The 22907-nt window shown below is 41.7% G+C and overlaps 1 protein-coding gene across 4 annotated transcripts in view; it reads left to right on the top strand.

Moving 5' to 3' along the window:
- Nucleotides 1-22907, top strand: part of THSD7B (thrombospondin type 1 domain containing 7B) — a 702862-nt gene that overhangs the window by 372225 nt on the left and 307730 nt on the right. For 3 of the 4 annotated variants that reach the window (XM_077320192.1, XM_077320190.1, XM_077320191.1), the window contains exons 6-7: nt 278-433; nt 1853-2050. In XM_077320192.1, coding sequence (XP_077176307.1) covers nt 278-433; nt 1853-2050 — 354 coding nt within the window. The remainder of the gene's footprint in view (nt 1-277; nt 434-1852; nt 2051-22907) is intronic. The other variant, XM_077320193.1, reaches the window with a different exon arrangement.

Genomic DNA, 22907 nt, shown 5'->3' with positions numbered 1-22907 from the left:
GTGTTTATGGAGTTATTTTGCATTTCACATTCACTCTGATAAAAAAAAATTAAGTTAAATTCCATTAGTTTTTATTGTTCATTTTCAAATGCATCACTATATTGCAGAAGAGAAATCATTTCACTGGTAGCAAGGGTTCTGAAATGTTTTTTTAATGTTGCTGTGAAAATAAACCAATGATGCCTACTAAGACACTATATTTTTTTCCAGCTATATAGAATACACTATATTCTTCCAAGCTATAATCTGTATATTTTTCTGTCTTTCCCTCCTTAAGTGACTAGACCTGTTGAAAACAAGCTTTGCCTTGCTCCTGTTCCTCCATCTTCTCAACTTTGCAATATTCCATGTCCTCCTGAGTGTTTGGTTTCTTCCTGGTTGTCATGGGGTCCTTGTATCCATGAAAACTGTCAAGATCCCCAAGGGAGAAAAGGTGCATGCCACATTATTTTGTAAGGGTTTTTTTTTTGTTGTTGTGGGCTTGCTTGCTTGTTATATTTAGAGTTTGCAATTTACTTAACCTGCTCAAAATGTAATCATCTCAATAGTAGTATTTTGTTGATTTTTTTCTGTTCCACTTAATATTTCTGGTAAGGACTAGGAGGAGGAGGTGGGCTAAGTGCTTAACACCCACTCAGGGTGACTGTCCCTCCCCTGAATGCCTCCTCCTCCAACCAGCTTGCCAATCTGCCCAGGGGCCAGCCAGTCACCTTCCGTCCCCCACCCCTGACCATCCCCTCCTCCTTGCACTTCCCTCTGAGGCTCAGAGGCTGCAGATCCCTTCCCAGGGGCCTCCAGCCTGCAGCCTTTCCAGGTCCTGGGGGGAGGGAGAGAGCATCCACAGAGTTCTTCCACCCCCCCCCCAATCTAGCGCCCATTGTATTCCTGAATGCAACAGGCTTTGTCCCTAGTAATTTAATAAACCAAGACATTCTGTCAGTTCCAAAGTCACCTGGACGGCTTGTTTGAGTCTATCAGTTACTGAAATCAGCATCTTAGACCAAAGGTGTCCAGCCTTCTAGGTCCATTTTAACCGCAGGTAGTTTGGTTGTCATGGAACCAAACACAAAATGGCTTCAGTAGTCTAAACTCAAAGTGTTAAGAGGTTCCAAGCCAAGGTAGGCTTTTCTGAAGCATGTCCTAAAAAAAACATGCCAGGTGGCTCCATACTGTCGATCAGTGTTTTAAACCAGAGTTTCTCAATTTTTTTTACTGTTGAGAAACCCTTGAAACACTCTTCAGCCTTCGAGAAACCCCAGAAGTGGCTCAATCATGCAAAATATGGTTGGAAAGCATAACTGTATCCATGCCCACCTGGGGTCCCTCCCCTTCACACCCCATATAGGCCAATCATTGGCCATTTGGGGAGGTGGGTCAACATGACCATATATGGTTGCATGATCCAATAAATGTTTAACAATTTTTTAAACATATAAAATTAATTAACTCCCACCGTTTCAGGAATCCCTTCCATCCAGAAACCCCAGGGTTTCATGAAACCCTGGTTGAGAAAGCCTGTCTTAAGACAGTGGCACAAAACCACATTTATTATTCCATTACTGATAATCCTACATGATTTTCTAGCTACAAGACGGATCTGTTGATTTTTTTAAAATAACATTTTTCAGCCTTAAGACAGTGGGGAGGAGGCCAGTGATTCTTTTCTGCTAAATGGAGAATTCCACTGGAAATAAATAATCTTTCTGATGGAAAGATTAAAGATCTTAGTTAAAAGAATGATAACTTGCACTATATTTTGCAAATGTAGTTTGCAGATTGTGCAATATCTCATGTATTTTATTAATCTACCCTGGGATTAAAAATTAATCATCTATTTCTTTTTCCTTCTTAGGTTTTAAAATAAGGGAAAGACATGTCATTGTGGAACCAGTGGGTACTTCTGGAGGTTGCCCACACTTGATAGAATCCATTCCATGTGAAAATCCAGCATGTTACCAGTGGATAATTTTAGAAGGAGTGTGCTTACCTTATAATGGAATATGTGGGCAAGGGACTCGTGTGCTGCATGCTGTATGCAGGAACCACATGGGTACGTAGTATAAATGATGTGCACTTCATTTAACTGTATTTTGTATAAATATTCCAAAGGATTAATAATTCATAATTGTTTTGTTGAAATTCATGATTGCAGTCTCTCACATTTTGGAATGGGATAAAATTTCTCCAAAGTTTGTTTATTGGACATTTCAATTTTGATCTTAAACAAAGAATAGTGATTTCTATCAGTCTCTACTGGTAATGTTTCATTCCATCTGTTTAAAGGATTTCCATTGAAGCCTAATTGTCTTGCTGTGAAGATGGAATTATAACATAGAACCATAGGGTCACAGAGGACATCTAGTCGAACCCCCTGCTCAATGCAGGATCAGCCTAAAGCAGGGGTATGCTGGCAGGCTCATGGGAATTGTAGTCCATGGACATCTGGAGGGCTATGGTTTGACTACCCCTGGCCTAAAGCATTCATGATTCCAGCTGCTGGTTGAAGACTGCCAGTGAGGGGAACTCACCACTTCCTTAGGCAGCCTATTCCACTGATGAACTATGACATTTCCTCCCTCCCGTAATATCTAGCCGGTACCATTCTACACATAGTTTGAATCCATTATTGTGGGGCTTATCCTCTGCTTCCAACATAAACCTTTCCCTGCCCTCCTCTAAGTGAAACCCTTTTAAAGACAGCAATTACATCCCCTCTCAACTTCCTGTTCTCCAGACCAAACATTCCCAAGTCCCTCAGCCTTTCCTCATAGGGCTTGTTCCTGAAGCCCCAGATCATCCTCTTTGCTTTCCTCTGAACCCTCTCAATTTTGTACCCCAAGACCTCATTCACATACATTGCTACCCAGAAGTGTATCTAATTTGTGTGACCCAGATGTAGAACTCGCATTTCTCCTTATTGAATTGCATCTTTTTCTCTTGTGCTCGCTTTCGCAGCTAGTTCAGATCTTGTTAAACTCTTGTCTCTATCTTCTGGGGTGTTTGCCACACCTCCCAATTTGTTGTCATTTGAAAATTTAATGAGGATTCCATTGACAAAAATGTTGAAAAGTACTGGAACTGGTACTGAGCCCTGTGTCACCCCTCTGCTAATCTCTCTTCAGTCTGTTGAAAGACCATTGACAACCACTCTTTGGGAACTTCCCATTCCATTATAAATGTGATAATCACATGTTTCAGGGTGAAAATCTTGTTGAGCAGGGAGGAATCTACATTGTCATTCAGGGCTGTCAGTTATCTGACAGTTAAATTTGTACAGAGGCTTTTGAACAGAGGGTTTCTTTTCATTTTCAACAGCTGTTGTGGAGTGTATATAAAATTGCATACATCAAAATCAACTTAATTCCTTGTATTATACTACCTGATATAAATTGCAAAATTTGCTGCTTTGTGTCCCTGAAAATTCAACTTTTAATATTGACACACTAATCTCTCTCTCATTTATTTGTTCTCATGTAACTTAAGAATAATCTATTCCCTTTCAATGCTGATTTATGTACAAGGTTTTAATTATATACGAATGAAATATTGTGCTGAATCACAAGGTATTTATTTTTCAAGAGTTTTCAAGACTTTCAAAAAGAATGCTTTTCAGTTTGCAGCTCATTATTGAATAAGCACATATTTTAGGTTGAAGTTTACATATAAGCAAGGGATATTGCTTTCTTATCTGTTATCTAAAATTTAAAGCTTTGTCTTTCTTGATGTGGGTGATTGTTGTCAGTTCATCAGATTGAATTATGGAAGGACATGATTCTCCATCCTTTAATGATACTGAATAGTACAATCATTTTAGAACTTTTTGGTATAATATCTGAAACAGTAGGTGGTCTTCAAAGCAATGGTGTTCAAAGCAAAGCAGAATGTAGGGAAAACACAAGGGAGGACTAATTGTCAAATGTTCTTACTATGTAGAATATCTAAGGTACAATGTTGATTATTGGTTTGAATAACTTTGCAATATGATCTACTATGAACTGAAGCCAAAATTGTTTAAATTGAAGCAATTAAATAATGGATTTCATGGTTAGGAATATATGCAGGAACTCTGCTAGGTCTAAAGATATTGTTTCTTATTGGAAACCTATATCCTCTGGAAAAGTAGATGGGGATTTCCTTCCACTGGCAGCCTGCTTTGTAGCAGGATAAGGGAAAAAACTGATAACATCAACTGTGTTATTATTTTACATCTGGGAGAAAACATGAAAGTGGTGTAGGGTAGTCTGAGAATTTCTGGAAACTATGTGACCCATTTCCTGACCCCCAATCCTCCTACTAGTTGTTGGTCTCAACCTGTTTTCCCATGTGCACCTTATTTCAGGTTCTAGGGACTTTTAGTTGTGTCCACTGGCTTGCTTCCTCTTGACAGGGCATGCCTCAATTGAAGCAATAAAGAAAGCTTTGGCTAATGAGTAAATACATCAAAGAAAGAATGTAGAGACATGACTTAATCAGTAGCAAGAATGAAATGCAATAAGGATTTCTGAATCCTAGTATGATTTCTCCCTAATTAAACCGTGTCTAATTTATACTGGGGGCATAATTGATGTATGTATGTGCTTGGTCTGGGCACAGAGCTCAAGGAAAGAAGCTGCCAAAATGGGGTGGGGTAAAAGAGGGTAGACAAGAGAAGACAAGTAGATGAAAGAGGAAGTTGTTGAAAAATTAAGATGTCTGGAATTGAAACCAGAAGCTTTCATTAAGGAGGTTGCAAGGAACATGAGTATAGAGATCTAGGTATGGAGATTTAATGCTGGAGTGTCAGGAAGGGATAAATCATGGGACTGTAGCTACAGGGGAGGGGGGACCTGAAATGAGAGTAGGCTGATGAGGGACAACGGGTTTGGACAAGATAGTGGGGAGTTATGTAGTAGGGAAAAGAAAGGAGGAAATAGATAAAAGGGGCGGGGTGAGAAAGATAGTATTTTGCCTGATTTTGTTTTCTGTGTGTTGGTGTGGCAGGGAACCTAAGGCCTGGAGGAGAAACTGGATCACCTATATCAGGGGTAGTCAACCTGTGGTCATCCAGATGTTCATGGGCTACAATTCCCATGAGCCCCTGCGAGCAAATGCGTGTTTTTGTTTTTAAAGGGTATTTCCATAGGAGTTTTAGGATGAATTAAATTACATCCTCTGCTAGTTCAAGGCTTCAAATAAAATTACTTCCACTTCTGGGACAGAGCTGACTCCGGTCATAGGAAGTTCTAGTATTATAATTAACTCAGGCACAATGGGTGGGTCTTTGCTAATGATGCACCTGTTCCAATTCCCTCCCTCAGGAAACAGATTTCCCTGCCATTTTTTCCCCTTTTTGACTGAACCAACCCAGTTATCTGTTTCCTTCTTTCATGAAGAACTCTCACTTTCCCACCCTGGTGTCTTTCACACTATACCTGCCTTTCGAGTGAATATTGCAGGTTTGACTATCATGCTTTCATTGCATCCCGTACACACTCACACTTTTATCTCAGGTTTCCTTTTGAGGATTCCATCCATATTCATTCACAGTAGATCAATTTTTTCAAAAGTTCCCCAGCCTTTTTTTGCACATGTACTGCAGCGCTGAAGTGACCTAGCAAGCTGGAAGGGGCTGTTAAATTATTCAACATAGAGGGGGAAAGATCAGATGAAATCAGGGGTAAAATTACTGAAGTACCTCAAATAAAGAACTCTTAGGCTAATGAATGTTTCTTAAGATATTCACAGTGACTTAAGATCTTTATGATAAGAGGTTTTAACTGACTCTTAAGATTTTACAAGGCAGTCTCTAACCACACCAGATTAGGAATTTCTTCAATCTTCAGAGCTATCTCCTTGTATTGACTGGGTAGGGCAATTCTTCTCTCATTCTTTTTCCAACTACCCACTCTTCCTTGCCAACTTCCCCCCTTACGTCATCTGTATTAAACTGCTCTCAGTCAGGGATGAATTCAGACTAAATTTCTCCTCTAAATTGATGCTAAGCAATTAGATCTCTTGAAGCAGCCTGTCATTTAAGACTCTCTGGTGCCATAAAGAATTAACCCTTTACAGTCCTTTACCTGTGTGTACAGCACTTCTGAACTTTTAAAAGTACAGTCCATAACAACTACAGATATGCTAAACATTGTTTGTAAATATTGCTGAACCTTTCTTACTGTTTACTTCTCTTGTAGAAAAGACCAGCCATTGTTTGGCAGTGAGAGGTCAACTGTGTCATGAATTCTGCTCTCCAGTTCAGTTTAAGCATCACCTAGCTGCCTCATATTTTGATAGTTCTGAGTAGGCTTTTTATTACCTTTTAGACTTTTGAGTCTGTCCCCAAATGGTTATCAGCCAGCACAAGCTGATTTGGGAAGAGCAGGTCTGTAGCTTACCTGACAGTTTCTTGCCATTGATCAATCCTGGCTTGGGTACTGTCAGCTTTATCCAGCTGCTGGTCAGAGAAGCCAGGACAGGAGTAGAGGGGCTATTTAATAGAGTCTGCTGGACTGCCTGGTCTGATCTGGGCAGCCCAGTTACCCTAGTATGATGCTATAGAGAATATGCTTTCTGCAGGATCAGCTGTTTGGTGGGCTGTTCACAGGGGTGGTTTGAATGGGCTCTCTCCACACAACCCAAACTGATCCTAGGGAGAGAAGCCTTTCCACAGATCAGCTGTTTGCTTGACTGTGGAGAGGATGGTTCAAGCCATCTGCCCCCCCCTCCATAGCCTGACAAACAATTGGTTCATAGAGATAAGCCTCGCCACAGATCAGCTGTTTGGCAGCTCTGGAGACATTTTAAAGGACCTTAGTCCCTTTAAATGCCTTCGAGTCAGAAATTTTGACTTTCCCAAATCAAATTGAACCCGAGTCCCAGTACCAAAACTGTGGTTTGGAATATGTTGAATTGCATTTCGGTCACATTGATTTGCACCTGAAATTTACCAATTTTTTTTGCACATCCCTAATCAGTGCACTCATATAGGGTGCTTGATTCCAGTCAAAGCAGACATTGCAAGCAAGATAATTTAGATTTTTGCATGCTATATTTGTGACGACAGAATTGTCACTATGTGTGCTCACCATGCCTGAGGCAGTGTACATGCTGTTTCTTTTCTAGAGCACCAAAGGTCTTCTGAGAATCAGCCCTTTAATTGCAACAAGGTCAGTAGGTGTTATTTCTATTTTAATCACTTTGCAAGGCTGCATTAGTATTTGCTTTTTTCTCTTAGGGTGTATCTGTGAAGAATTTTATTGTGGTCTGATAATTGGCTTAATTAGAAGCAGAAAGCTTAGAAAGGCAGGTCGATTTTCTGAATACGATATTCTGTGGTGGAGCAGTCATACTTGATAAAGCCAGACTGACAGACGAGTCAACATTTCTTTGATATGTCTGTCCTCAAAGCACTAATTTCATTGTGAATTGCTGAGCTCAGGGTCTAATTTGTATTTTAAATGATGAAAGGTATTGGCAGTTGGCCTTATTTTAACGTTTAAAGGGGATATTCATTATTCTTTTTTTTAAGTCAAGAAACTCTGAAAGTCTGTCAGTGCTGTGTGATTGAGGCCATTCTTCTAATTCTCCATGATTTACATGGAAATCTCTCTTGGATTCCTCCCTTGTGTTCAGACAATTTTCCTTATGGCTGTTGTGATGGAACATTTATTTCCACCGTTCAACTAAAATTTGGGAAGATTTTGCAATACAGACTCTATTTAACTGACAGGTCAAAAAATATGAGGTGTTAATTTAGACATGCCCAGGCAGGAATATGATTTGAAAGCTTTTCTCTACTGTTTTAAAATAAAACAATCAAAAATGACAAGAATATTGTGGACCTTGAGACTTCATTTGTATTAGATGTTCTATTGATCCGCTTGAAAACTACCAGTTATTCATGCCCATCCCCAGTAGTCTGCAAAATGCTTTTCTCCCTCTGATGACTGTAGGATAGATAACAAGTATAGAATTTAGAACCCTAATTGCAGAGCAGTAAGGTTGTCGGCTCTGCACTTGGTACACAATGCCCAATCAGTACAAACGTAAAATAATAAGAACGTAATACTTTTTGCTCATTCAAGGTATTGTAATGATAATTACCTTGCACAGCTGTAAATTTTTCCAGTAGACACAATACTTGCTGTTACACTTGCTGTAGTGGGTTCTTGTTAATTCGTGTGTTTTCAAGTGTCCAAAATTTCCCCCAAATGCCTGCAAGTGCATACATATTCAGCATAGCAATCTCTGTCGATTAAAGAGACCAAGAATAGAGGAATTGGATTATACAATGTTAGAAAACAACTCCCATGTTCCTTGTTGAATGTAGCACTTCATGAATTACAAAGTTCAAGAAATAATAAGTACAGGAGATCTAATCGCTTCTTTTATGTTTGGTCTTTTTCTTTATTTCACGGCTACATTTTATAGAAAATGGTTCTGATTTCAGCCCAGGTAATGAGTCTAGGTATGTAGCTGAAAGCATCCCAGGGTGAAGGAAGAGAGTGCATGCCAACCCAGAAGAGGAAGTAAAATCCTTCTTATGAATCAAGAGATGGAAATAACCTCAACAACACATAAAACTTTTTCTCAGAAAACTAGTGGTCTCCCTGTGCTCGTCATCTAGATTCCAGCCAATATGCTAACTTGTCAAAATATATTTATGCCACCTTTTCACCTTCCAACAAGTTGGTAAACATAGAAATTAAAACATTTAAGCCAGGCTTTCTCAACAGGAGTTTCATAAAACCCTAGAGTTTCTTGACAGTCTTGGAAGGGTGGAAGTTAATGGGTGGAAGTTAATTGGGTGGAAGTTAATTTTTAATATAGTGTTTAAAATGTGTTAAACATTTACGGCCATATATGGTCATGTTGACCTGCAACCCCCTTCCCACTGGCCAATGATGGGTCTGGAGGGATTGGGAAGGGGAGGGGCCTCAGGTGTCTATGTATACAGCTATGCTTTCCAACCAATATTCTGCACAATCACACCACTTCTGGGGTTTCTTGAAGCCTGAAGAATTTTTCAGGGGGTTCTCAATGGTAAAAAAGTTGAGAAAGGCTGATTTAATCCGTTAAAATAATCAACATTCAATTCACTTGCTGACCAAAGACAACGATAGAAGGAGACAAACAAATCTCCTGAAGGGTGGAGCTCTAAAGTTTTGGTGCCATGACTGAGAAGGCTGTTTCTTGGGTCACTATCCATTTAGCGTCAGATGGCCAGGGCAATCAAATCAGGACCTCCAAAGATGACCACAGTGTTTGGGTAGGTTCATATGAGAGAATTAAGTTATCTTGGTCTTAGACCATCCTGGATTTTATTTTATAGTTTTTTGCCCTATATCCTGAGTCCTCAGCACTTTTAAATTAATGCCACTGTGGATGGAAGAAGACTGGAATGACAGGGTTCCTGCAGCCTACCCCAGTCAATACTGTGGCCACAGCATTCTGTACCAACTGTAGCTTCTAGACAGTCATTAAGGGCAGCTCCATGCAGAGAGCACTGCAGTCGTCTAATCTAGATGTTGCCACAGCATGCACCACATCAGACGGATCTTTTCTGCCCAGGAAAGGCCAAAGCTAATAAAAGGCATCCCTGGCTATTGCTGCCACCTGTTTACCCATCAGAAAACCCTGGTCAAGGAGCAACCAAATCTACAAACCTGGTTGTTTAGGGAAAATGCAACCCCCATCCAGAACAGGAGTTACCCTATTTTCTGGGTCAGATCCTACCCCGTGTTGTGTCAGTATTTTCAGCTGGTTAGCCCTCATCAATTTGAAAACTGCCTTCAGGCACCTGCCCATCGTTTTCACAGTCTCCTTGGGATCTGCTGGTAGCATGAGGTAGAAGTGACCGTCATCTGCATATTGGTGGCAATTCAGTCCAAATCTCTGGAGTACCTTTCCTTTCCTGGCAGTTTTACATAGATGTTGAAAAAATTACATATAATTGCAATAATTAATATTCAATAGATATTATCTTCATATCTGTTATGTTATAGGCATGAAAACGTAAATCAAACGAAAACGGGTTCCGGATAAGCACAATTTTTTTTCTCAATAGCCTGTTTTCATGGTTTCCTTCTTTCTCAGTGGTTTTATCTAAAACAAATTGTTACAAAATATTAGTGAGTACTTACATGTGTAATATTCCCAGCTAACAAACTTCAACCTACTTTTAAATGAGTCACGTCTCAATATCATCAAGTATTTCGGGTATGAAAATATACAAATCCAGAGTAAAACTTTCTGTGTGAATACATAGCAAAACACGTCAACAAAGCTCCTTTCACTCAAGATTGAACATGGGACCCCTGTGTAATGTAATAGGCTTGCTTGGCTCTTCAAACCCTAATTGGTCCTGCCCACTCCAGGGTAAAGGTAAAGGTAAAGGTATCCCCTGTGCAAGCACCGAGTCATGTCTGACCCTTGGGGTGACGCCCTCCAGCACTGAGTCATGTCTGACCCTTGGGGTGACGCCACTCCAGGGACGGGGTTGCAACTCCTGGACGAGCACTCTCTCTCTCTCTCTCTCTCTCTCTCTCTCTCTCTCTCTCTCTCTCTCTCTCTCTCTCTCTCTCTCTCTCCCCCCCCCCCAGATCTTTGCACAGTATTAACAACAAAGAAGATCAGGATTCCCAGCTTTCTTTTCCAATTCTGAGGTCTCACCTTTTGTCTCTCACAGCCCAGCACGTGAGCACTGTGGAGACAATTTTACTGATGGGTGTTTCCCTAAAGGAATAGCTGCTTGCTTGCCTGCCTACCTTCCCAGAGGTTCACCTTGGGAATAGCATTTTCAAGCCAGGGAAAGGTGATGTGGAACTGATACCAGCATTCAACATTTTAAAACATTTATTAAAAGGAAAATGTTCACAAGTACACTTTTAGCACAGCACAGATTTAAGCAAAAAATTCAAATAAATTGAAGAAAAAATGCATACCCTCTGTTCTTCTTCTACCAGATATTAAAATGTAAGGCAGGCTCTTAATTCTTAAGAGATTACAAAGTTTGATTGCACATCTGTTATTTCCAGGGCTGGGATAGCTCTCTTGGCTTCCTACATTGTCTCAGATGGCTACTGACCCCCCCCCCCAGAGCCCAGATACCAGGTCCTGCTGCTAGGATGATCCATACAAAAGAGACCTACTTCCTGTTGCAAGGAGATTTTTATCAGTTCAATTATCCCACCCTTCTGCCCAGGTTGTGCTGGGACAAATAAGCATTTCTTGGGAGCCTTTCTAGTATTTTAGATGTCCCAGTTTCTAGTACCTGTGAGGAGGAAGTAGAGAGTGCTTGACTACCCATTGTTTGTCAGCCAGGTGAATTAGCATATAAATGAAGAGGAGCCTGTGGGTTGACCTTCCCCCCCTCTCCTTCTAGAGCATGTAAAAGAAAATGCCTAAAGTGTTCATTTTAAAATCCTCCTAAGTGGGGTGAAGCATTGCGCCACAGCCTGTATTTAAAACATTTACTCTAAAATAGGACTGTGTCTCATTCATTCCTCCTTTAACATTTTTTAATCCTCCTTTGTAAAAACCAAAATGATTCTCAATGTTTGCATTTGTGGATTTTTCAGATAAACCATTCTTATAATCTTGGGGAATCCATATAGTCTTTGACTGATGTTTTCCTGAATGCCAAGTGTCCTTGCATAGCTCACCTCAAAGGTTCTTTGTTTCCCTGTTCTTGTGAAATAATAGCAGAGCATTGTTTAACTTCCTGATTTTGGATTCCATTCTCCCACTGTGTGGTTTCATTTTCAGTGCCGTGTCTATGTTCCTTCTTTTGCAAGGTCAAGTTCTATTATGAATCCTATTATAGCTATATTAAATAGTTCTATATCTAAGCATACAATGGCTGAACTATATTAGAGGGTCATTTCAGGGATATCTGTTAAGATGCTAATGCTACTTTGAAAATGTACCTTTCCTTTAAGCGTATGCATGAGGATAGTCTTTCAGCAGAAATAGAGAAAGTGCTTGGGAGTAGAAGAAATGACACACCTTTTGCCTATTGGTATTCAGCAAATTTCCAGAAGTACAGGCAGGATTTCGAAAAGGCAGCGGAACTAGAGATCAAATTGCCAACATAGGCTGGATCATGGAGAAAGCTAGGGAGTTCCAGATAAACATCTACTTCAGCTTCATTGACTATGCTAAAGCCTTTGATTGTGTGGAACACAACAAATTATGGCAAGTTCTTAAAGATATGGGAATACCAGAGTATCTTATCTGTCTCTTGAGAAACCTATATGCAGGTCAAGAAGCAACAGTGAGAACCAGGCATGGAATCACTGATTGGTTCAAAATTGAGAAAGGAGTTCTGCAAGGCTGTATACTGTCGCCTTGCCTATTTAACTTGTATGCGGAGCACATCATGAGAAAGGCGGGATTAGAGGAGTCACAAATTGGGATCAAGATTGCAGGAAGAAATATCAACAACCTCCGATATGCAGGTGATACCACTCTAATGGCAGAAAGTGAAGAGGAACTAAAGAGCCTGTTGATGCAGGTGAAGGAGGAGAGTGCAAAAGCTGGTTTGAAACATCAAGAAAACAAAGATCATGGCATCCGGCCCTCTCAATTCCTGGCAAATAGTTGGGGAAGAAATTGAGATAGTGACAGATTTTCTTTTCCTGGGCTCCAAGATCACTGCAGATGGGGACTGCAGCAAAGAAATTAAAAGACACTTGCTCCAGGGGAGGAAAGCTATGGCAAATCTAGACAGCATCCTAAAATGCAGAGACATCACCCCGTCAACAAAAATGTGTCTAGTCAAGGCTATGGTATTCCCAGTTGCAATGTATGGCTGCGAAAGTTGGACCATAAGGAAGGCCGAGCGTCAAAGAATTGAGGCTTTTGAACTCTGGTGCTGGAGAAGACTCTTGCGAGTCCCTTGGACTGCAAGGCAAACAAACCGGTCAGTCCTAGAGGAGATCAGCCCTGACTGCTCCTTAGAAGGCCAGATCCTGAAGATGAAACTCAAATACTTTGGCCACCTCATGAGAAGGAAGGACTCCCTGGAGAAGAGCCTAATGCTGGGAGTGATTGAGGGCAAAAGAAGAAGGGGACGACAGAGAATGAGGTGGATGGATGGAGTCACTGAAGCAGTAGGTGCAAACTTAAATGGACTCTGGGGAATGGTAGAGGACAGGAAGGCCTGGAGGATCATTGTCCATGGGGTCGCAATGGGTCGGATACGACTTCGCACCTAACAACAAATTCAACTACAACACGAAAAAACCAGGTGGTTCTGAATAAATATCCTAACAGAAAAAGAGAGAACCTGTCCCAGGCTATCAAATCAGTTAACAATATCTTTTATACTATCTCTATTTTAATGATAAATGAAACAACCAGAACGGACTCTAGATTTTGTTCCATTTTCAAAGTAGACCTTTCATTGGTGGTTGTTTCCTCCTATGATTTTCAAACTTATCCTAGAAGTTTTCAATATTTCAACCAACTCAAAATGTTAATCAAAATTCTCTGCATATAATGCCGGCCTTCAGCTCGCAGGAGAGCTTTATCCATACCATTCCCAAATTTTTGATAGCAGGACCGTCTTCTCTCAGGGGGCAGTTTCACAATTATTACGAGGAGGAGGAAAAAGTGTTAAGGATAACCTTGAAATGGTGTGATCTCAGGAAGAAGTTAAGTATGTTTCCAGTGTTCAGAAAGCTTTACCTATCCTGTAAGAATAGTTCAACATATTCATCTAGGTATACAGTTAACTCTGCTTAAGTGATGTATGGTTGTACTAGTAAGAATTTCTATAAAGAAATATCCTTTCCACTTAAATGTTGTTTTGTGGCACTCAGTGACATTGCTAAATGCACATTTGATTCTTTTTCATTCTGTTGAAGAGTTGGAACTGTCTACTTAGAACCAAGCTGGGAAGCACACAGACATGGTCAGCCTGAGAACTAAGTCCTTGCTTGACCAATGAATTAGTTAAACTTCAGAGCTCAGGTCCATCAGCAACTTTACAGGAGCAGGTGGATCCCTACTGACAAGATAAAACAGTGGGGCCCACTGTGTGTGTGTGGGGGGGAGGGTAGATAAGAGGGGAGAACCATTTACAGATGGAATCTACATTCTTGGCACTATAAGATTTATGAAACCTGCCAGGCATTTCCTTCTCTTGTCTTCATCTGTCTGTCTGTGTTCGCTTCCTTCCTTCCCCCTCTAAAACATCAGAGTAGCCTAGCCTAGTACAGTCTATATTAGCCAGAAACTGTTTGTTTCAAGGGTCTCAGGCTGAGCTAACTGTAAAAACTTAAACTGGAGGTCTTTGCCTAGGGAGATGGGATACAAATTAAGCACATTACTGTCAATCTGCTTTCAAGTTTGCAGTACTTCTCCCAGGCATTCAGGTGATCTTTCAAGGCATGCAGTCTCACTAACCCCACTCTCTGCCCTCAGCCAGTAATCCCAACAACTGTTAGCTCAACATCTAAATATATCGATGATAAAAGGGGAGCTCTGCATTGTTCTAGCCACCATACATGCTGTTGCCTCATTTCTTCCCCCTTGCCTCTCTGGATTTCAATAGATAGCATATAACAGGCAGCTTTGAGATAGGGAGAGGGGAGGAATGCTGCAGAATCCTTCATTTCTATTTCAGCTTGTTTGAGCAGCATGACAGAAATGCAGTAGGTTCAATCCTGCCACTGATTCCAGTGGCCCATCTCTTGTTTCTTTGGCCAGGTTTCAGCAAATTGATTAATTAAGTAAATCACATGAACTGTCCTTCTCATCCAGCTTAGTTGATAATGGGAACCGTACAACTCATGATCAACCAATCTGTTAAAGGAAGAAACTTTGTGCAATCCTATGTTACTTCCTTTTATATCCATTAACTCCAAAGGGCTTAGAAGGGTGTAACTATGTGATGGCATGGTATGTCTTTTGATTATCAGATTAATGTTCCTCTTCTTCTGTTTTCCTTCAGTGGGGCTGAAGTCATCAAAGGTGGTTAGGTCACACCTCTGCTCCCTCAGGTAGGGCATTCAAATGCAGATTTCTCAGAGCCGCCTTCCTGAGTGAGGGGAGCCTGACTAGCCAGTTTGGATGGCCCTACTGCTTGAATAGGACGCTTGGAGCCCTGCTATCAGCCCTTCCCTTACAAAGCAACTTTTATATAAAAAGGCAATTTTATTAAGATGAATACTTCCTCAAGATTCTCCCTGGATTGCTACTGTGGACTTTGGTGAACTGCAAGCAAACTACCTGGGCATAATTTACTTTCTTTTGGCACCATGTCTGCTGCAAAAGCCCACGAACCAGCACTGGTGAGCTCTTCTGCAACAGGAGAGACATGGACAAGCGCCATACCAATGGAGGAACAGTCCAGAGCCCCTGGCACCTTGTCCTCCGCACCTTCGCCTGCACAGAGCATGATGGTGGCAATGGCAGAGCATCCCCCACCCACAGAGTGCAAACCCGGAAACAAGAAGAAACGTGGACTGCGGACCGACGGCAGTAGAACCGCATCTAAGGACACTGGCATCTGCTGGAAGAAACCAGTAGCAAGCAGCTGGGACAAGGGCGGGGGGCACTTACTGCGAACCAGCATCAAAAAAAGCAATTATTTGTAATATATCTTCATTTTGCTTGATCATATGAAGGCATAATTTATATTGTACAGCAAGCAAGAATATATTGAGTTCAATACATGATCTCACCGCCCCTCCCCCCCCCCCTTTGTTCCATTAGAATGCATCTGGTATTGGCATTGTCCATAACCTGATTATATTAGTTGCTGAAAAAAATTAGGGTCCTTCCTAGTCAGCATTCTTTTTCGTTGCAATCCCCTTGCAGTTCATTTCTTTTCTTTTCTTTTTGTTTTAAATATATATATTGTGCTACCTAGCAAGAAATAAAATTAAGAATGAAGAAGATTACTTGGGGATAATAAACAGCTACAATAAAAATCTAAATGACTATTCAGACAAAAAGATTCCTGTAGCATAATTTAGAAGAAAACTGCAAGTCTGAGCAAAGTAGATGAAGCTGTCTTTCTGAGCTGTTCTGCGGAGAGACGAAAGGTCTTTGTCCATGGCACTTTCAGGTCTGTAACTGTGAGAACAGGGGCATGAAGGCTTACATCAGGCTTTTTCAACCATTGTTTTGTGAAACGCTGGGGATTTTTGACAGCCTTGGAAGGGGTTCCTGAATGCATGGGAGTGGGCCTGGGGCCACCCCTTGATGAGAAGCCCACTCCCTGGTGTTGTGCCAGGCCTTATTGGCCTGGGTGCAGAAGGAACACAGAGGGCAAGAGTGTTGTATGGCACATGGGCTGTCATTGCTAGAATCTGTTATTGCTAGAATATGAGATTGCTAGAAGCCATCTTAACATCGCTTCTTCCATTTTCTCTCCTTGCCCAGTCCACTAAATCGTAGCATGACAGTAGGCCCTGGCTGCTCATCAAGGGGTGGTGGAATGTCTTGTTGAAATGTGATAAAAGTGGCAATACTTTAGCCCCTCAGCTGTGAATGACTTATTTTTAACCTGTAGACATGAACAGTATGAGGCCTGCTGGGCTGCTTCTGGGTGACTCTCTCTCACCTGGTTTTGTGTCCCTAGCTTGGAGGGAACCCTTGGAGGGCTCTGAGAGGTCATGGACTCCCCCCATTTGTTCCCAAACAATGGGAGAATTAGCCTTGGTGAGACATGGACCTCACTTCCCATGGCAAATGCCATTTGGGTACAGGGAAACAACCACTCTCAGGATACCAGTAATTCTCCTGGCAGCTGCTTCAGCATACACAGATGAAGAAGAGCTATTGTTTTATACCCCACCTCTCACTATCCAAAGGTTCCCAAAGCAGATTATGAATACCTTTCCCTTCCTCTCCCCACATCACATACCCTGTGAGGTAGGTGGGGCTGAGAGAGCTCTAAGAGTACTGCTCTGCAAGAACAGCTCTAAGAGAATTGTGACTAGCCCAAGGTCACTCTGTTGGTTGTATGTGAAGGAGTGGGAAACCAAAATCCAGTGCTGCATATTAGAACCTACCACTCTGTAACCACTACACCATAGGTGTTTCTGCGAATAGTTACAGTCTGTGTTGTATTGTATTACATTGCATCTATGATATCTCATCTGCCATTCTCTGGCCTACTGTCCCCATTTTGGTCCTTGCCCCAACTGGCTGATTTGTTACTGTTCCCACAATTTGGGGACACTTGCACATTGAAATTCCATTGCTATTAATCCTGAACTCCAGATAATTCATGGATGTTAAATATCACCAGTCCCGACTCCCGATCTCCTTGGGAACTCCATTGTGACAATTGTCAGTGTATCCCCACCCTCCTTTTCCTGTTTTTGAACCTGAATTATTTTGGATTTGCAGAAACTGTGATAATTTAAGTGCAGCGGAACATATATAACAGAAAGGATATTGCTTGTGACAAGCAATGTGCGCCCGCAGTTCTCCTTTGCTCTGGCACCGATTTCTTGGGGCAAGGAAAGTGTCCATGTAGCCTGTTTGCGTGACAGTTCCTTCCGGTCCATGCAGTCCATAGGACCCAATGTAAATGAGCAATGGCTTGAATGAAAGGAGCGCTTGGATGTTTCTCCAAATGTAAGATCAAGCATAAGAATGCTTGACCACTGCAATAGTAACTTAAGCAAAGGCAGTAGAACAGCCAATGCTTGCTGTGATTATATATCTGATGTCAACCCAGAAAGACTCTGCTGTGATAGATACAGGTCTGTTGAAGCCACAGGAACGAACGTTTATGGAAATCAGTGCCTTGCTGTGTGAAAAATGAACTGTTATTATCCTTTTAACAGAGCATTACTTGGAGCTGATTAAGCTATTTCTTCTCTTCTTACAATACCACCGTTTTAAAGGCAGACTTGGGAGCCTTCAAAGTGCTTCATGGATGGGGACAGCATACAGAAGACACAGATTTGAGGGCTTTGTAGTTGTTATTTAATTAAATGATAACTTCTCAGAGATTACACTGATCAACTGCTGGAGTCACTTTCTTGGTCTCCTGCATAATATGGCTCAACTTTGCCAGAGGTTAAGGCTGCTCCCGTATAAAGCTACCTTTATGTTCCTGTCTCTGGACTCTCATTGGGCGGCTGCTGCCTCAGTTGCGGAACTTCCTTTCTTTTCATCTCTGACACATGCCTAGAAACAGTTCAGGTGCCAAGTGAAGTCTATTTTCTTCTGCTTTGGAGATCAGGTGGGGGCTTGCTTCTTTTGCCATTTTGATTCATTTTGCTACATTCTTCTGTCTGTTTTTAGCTAGATATGTTAACTGTAATTGTCTACTGTTGTTTTAAATGTTCTTTTAACAGCTTTCTTTTGGAACAAGCCAGCTTTTTAAAAAGCAGTAATTTTCCTCCAGTTTATACATGTTTAGAAGCAGTAGCTACGTGGCTGATATTGCTTTATGGCTGTTATTGTTCCTAAGAGTCCAAATTATTTCATAGGCATGTGCCTTCCCCTGGATAGCCCAGGGTAGCCTGATTTTGTTAAATCTGAGAAGCTAAGCAGTGTCAGCCCTGGCTAGATGGGAGACCACCAAGGAACAGCAGAGTTGTGATGGGGAGGCAGGCAGTGGCAAACCACCCCGGAGCATCTCTTGCACTGAAAACCACACAAGGTCGCCATAAGTGAGCTGTGACTTGATTGCAAAAACACATAACATTGCAATTCTTCTAAAGTGTTGTGTACTTGTAAGAATGCGGCTGGAAATCCAGAGTCCAGACAAGCAACTGGTAAAGCCTGCATTTTGCTTGTGACTGCTTCCTCTGTGAACCTTGTTAATTATAGCATAAATTCAGAAATATAATAAATGTAGAGTAGCACCAGCCATGTTTACTTAGGTACCAAATGTTAATAAGAAACACGTGAAAATTAATCTGAAGCTTACCCAACCCAAAAGTTTTTACTGCACAAATGCCTAGAGGCTTCTAGATAATATTCATGTCCTAATAGTAGTCTTCATGGTTCTACAAAGATACTAGGAATGATGCTTGCTGTACAAACGGTTTGAAATACAAAATATGATTTGATAGGATACAATGCTGTCCATAATATTGTTCCATTAGGGACATATACTTATTACACAGTAACATCTCCTAAAACATGTAAAGGATCATGAAGTAGGTGCAGCCTGGGGCGGATATGCCCCATGTGATGTACTTTGTGCCAACTTTTAAAAATGCTGATGCTCAGATATTGAAGATATTGTCCCGTTTTAAAGATACAGCCCTTCAGATAAAAATAAAAGCAAAGACATAATCAAGAGCAGCCAGATTCCATAGGTGTGTGTTCCATAGTCAGTCTTTTGATGCATATTTATGTAGTCTTCTAATGGAGGAGGGAGAGTTGATTATATTGGCATACAATCTGCAGCTCCTGCAGTCCACGTCTGCTAGGGCAAGTATCGGTCTGGTAGTGGAAGGGATATGATGGCAGGTGTCCAGAGGTCTAGCTGCAGAGGCAAAGGTGGATGGGCTGGCCACCATGAGGAGCTGCCATGGAGGTCAGGTTGGACCAGTGGGCAATCTGTTGGATAGCAAATGGGCCCAGCACTGCCAAGTGCAAGAGTAAGACCATGAGCTCCAGGGCCTCAGGAATGCATTGGGGAGTTCTCTACCAGGATGTGGCATTGGAAAAAAGGACCTGGCAGAGGAGAGAGGAACATATGGGTCACCTACGTGAGCCAAGGTAGGAACGTCAAGGATCAAGAGGGAGGCATGGCAAATTTCAGAGAGACAGTATAGAAGAGGAAATGGAGAAGGAAACCTAAAATAAAGCACTCCAAATGCATGTAAAGGGCTGTTGTGATTTTTGGGATGGATTTCCAGCATGATGTCCAATGATTGCCAGTGGTTCTTAGTTATTCATTGGGATGCATTCTGTGCGTGGGAAGTGGGGAGGATTCTTCTCTACTGGTCACTGGATTAGCACAGAGGAAGCTTCTCAGTGAAGCCTTAGAACACGGGTAGTCAAACTGCGGCCCTCCAGATGTCCATGGACTACCTGCATTCGCTGGCAGGGGCTCATGGGAATTATAGTCCATGGACATCTGGAGGGCCGCAGTTTGACTACCCCTGCCAGAATATGCTTGGTTCAGGTGAAAAACTGGGTCATGTTTATTTCTGGCACATTGTGGCTACATTTGTACCTCTATAGAGACTTCAGAGGAATGGATATTAGAACTTCAACACTTTGGGCTATAGGATTCATTACGGTAACTTTTAAGGTTAGTCTTTCAGGCTGATTTGACACAAATGGTGACTGACATTCTGCAGGTTTTGCCACCGTCACGTGAGAGAGGGTGTTTTAAAATGGCGTACACAAGTCTCTTGCAGTAGGCAACTACTAAGAACAAAAATTTAGGCACACATTTAGAATGCCTGCAGCTTAATCTGCCCCTGACTTGTCTTCATTTCCTCTCTCTTTTATACCTTCTTGTGCTGTGGGGTGATTTTTGCAGCCAATAAATAGCCTAGAGGTTAAGGCTTTCTAGCTTCTGAAATAAAGGGATTCCAGGATGCTGTTAGCTTTATAGCCTGAGCAAAGCAGTCACTGTTGCAATTCCAACCCTAAGTGCAAGGAAGCACAGTCAACAAGGTGACATCCTGTTAAGATCTGATGGTGTGATCTGCCAGTTGGTGAAAGAAAAGCCTTAGATCACTGTGCAGCTAGGGACCCCTGGCAGTCAGGTACTAATTGTGATGTATATAGCTAGTTAACTGTATGAGTTTGTTTTCTTTGTACTTTTACCTTGATTCTCTGAAGTCTTTTAGAGAGACATACAGGTCTGTTCTGCTTGGTACAAATTGTCATTGGCACAAACTGAGTTTTTAAAGAGACTTTGTGATTTTTCCCCCCACTGGTTAATACAAGGTCAGATGTTTATATAGATCGGTACATTGGGGATTTTGGAAGTGGGAATATTGAAACTGACACCTAGAGATTATTTTGCTATCAATGTCATTTTCTTTTCATTTTGTAGTGCTCATATGTAGTATAGGAGTCTACAGTACACATCTGTGCCATGTTTCTCTTAAAAGCTTCTGGGGAATTTGGTTAGCTCTCCCAAGTTTGTCAATATATGTTGTAATTCAATCCAGTATTTATAGTTCTGTAATTCTTAACATCACTAATTATTGAATTATTGTGTATAATTCAGCCCTTCTTCGTGATTTCATGTTTTGTCACCTTCAAAAGAAAACCCTTATACACTTATACATCTTATACACTGTAATGACTGTAGGATTATCATCTATATTTCCCTGTATTTCCCTGTTTCCCGTTTTTTTTTAAGTAAGTTTTGTTGCAGAGTTGTAAGGAGAAAATATCCTTAAGTGTATGCATGTATCACTGGAGACCAATACCAAAATTACTATATGTGGCAGTGAAAGCCAGTCAATGAAGAAAGCTGACCGGGGGGAGGGGAGGGGTGATTTATTTAAAATAAGACCAGATATGAATGGCATGGAAAGAAACAGGCAAAACTGAGGGGGATCCAGAGGGCCAGGGATCTTGATAATAAGGGGAAGAGGCAGAGATGGCATGGAAGGAAGCATGACGAGAGACGGGGCTTGAGATACAGTCATGCTCAAATCCTTTCTAACTTTTGTCCCATCCCTCGGGTCGCTATCGGCTGGTGCTAACAACCAGACTCCACACTGATGCTGTGAGACGGCAGTTCAATTAAAAACAAAACCGCAACCCTGGAAGTGTATTTTGCAGAACACAAAGTTCATCTTTACAGAACTAGCCCTTGCTGGATTCTCTATGCTCCATCAGTCACAGACTGTGGGGTAGAGAGGAGTGGCAATTCTGATGGAGAATTACTCCGTCAGAGAATCTCCCACAGCATCAATACCAGGAATTGAATGTGCCAGCCTCAGGTGAGGCACGACTGAGAGCTTGGCCATCTGAGTGGTGTACTGCATGCCCAACACACCACCAGATGCCCTGCCAGCCCTGTTGAAGGTGGCAGCAGCCTGGCCATTACAGCTCCCCGGTCAATTAATTCTGGCAGACTTTAATGTCCATGCTGAGCTGCCATTCTCTGGAGATGGAACGGATGTAGTGCTGGCCGTGGCAACACTGGGGCTCTCACAGTTTGTCACTGGCCCTACCCATCAGGCAGGTCACACTCTGGATCTCATTTTCAGCACGGGGCTGGATGTGGAGCTGATGGCAGCAAACACGCTCAGAAAACTACACCATGAAGGCCCATCTGTAAACGTCACCTCCCGCTCAGTTGGGTGTTGAGCCAATTTCAGCTCGCCCACAGAAACTTATGGATCTAACCAAATTCCTGAATGCTCTGTGGGACCCAATGCCTCCCAGCACATTTCTAAATGGATTGTTCAGCAACTGGCATGAATGAATGCTGACCTCCATCGACAATAAGGCATTAGGCATTTGGCTGTTTTATGTTGTTTTAATTTTATATTAAAAGCCATCTTAAAAATTCATTTTCATTGTAGGAAATCACTGGGATGACGTTAATTTTGGAGTTAGACTGCATCCACCTAGTGAGGAGACTTTGTCTCCCTTTCCTCTTTCCCACAGATGCATCCACACTGGCACCATGGCATCTATGCAGACATTTCTGGGGCTCTTCTCCTCCATCCGTCACCATTTTGCTCTCCTTGTGCCATCAAAGCTTTTGAGAGATTTTTCTTTTTTGTACTGATTATATGCTATTGTGGCCGACAACCTCTGAACATCTCTTGCCTTGGAAACTCTTTGGGGTCCCCATAAGTGAACTGGGGCTTGCCAGCTCTTTCCGCTATGGCATTATACTGTTATAATGATCTGCTATCGCAATACACTAGTTCCCCTGAATTATCAGTTTTCATTTTATTCTTAAACAGGCATTCCCTAGTCACTTTGCTATGAAAATACTCTTTTCTAGTTCCTTCATGGCT

Source organism: Paroedura picta, chromosome 2 (genome assembly GCF_049243985.1).
Source record: "Paroedura picta isolate Pp20150507F chromosome 2, Ppicta_v3.0, whole genome shotgun sequence".
In the NCBI taxonomy this organism is placed as follows: Eukaryota; Metazoa; Chordata; class Lepidosauria; order Squamata; family Gekkonidae; genus Paroedura; species Paroedura picta.
This window is presented reverse-complemented; position numbering and strand designations above follow the sequence as displayed.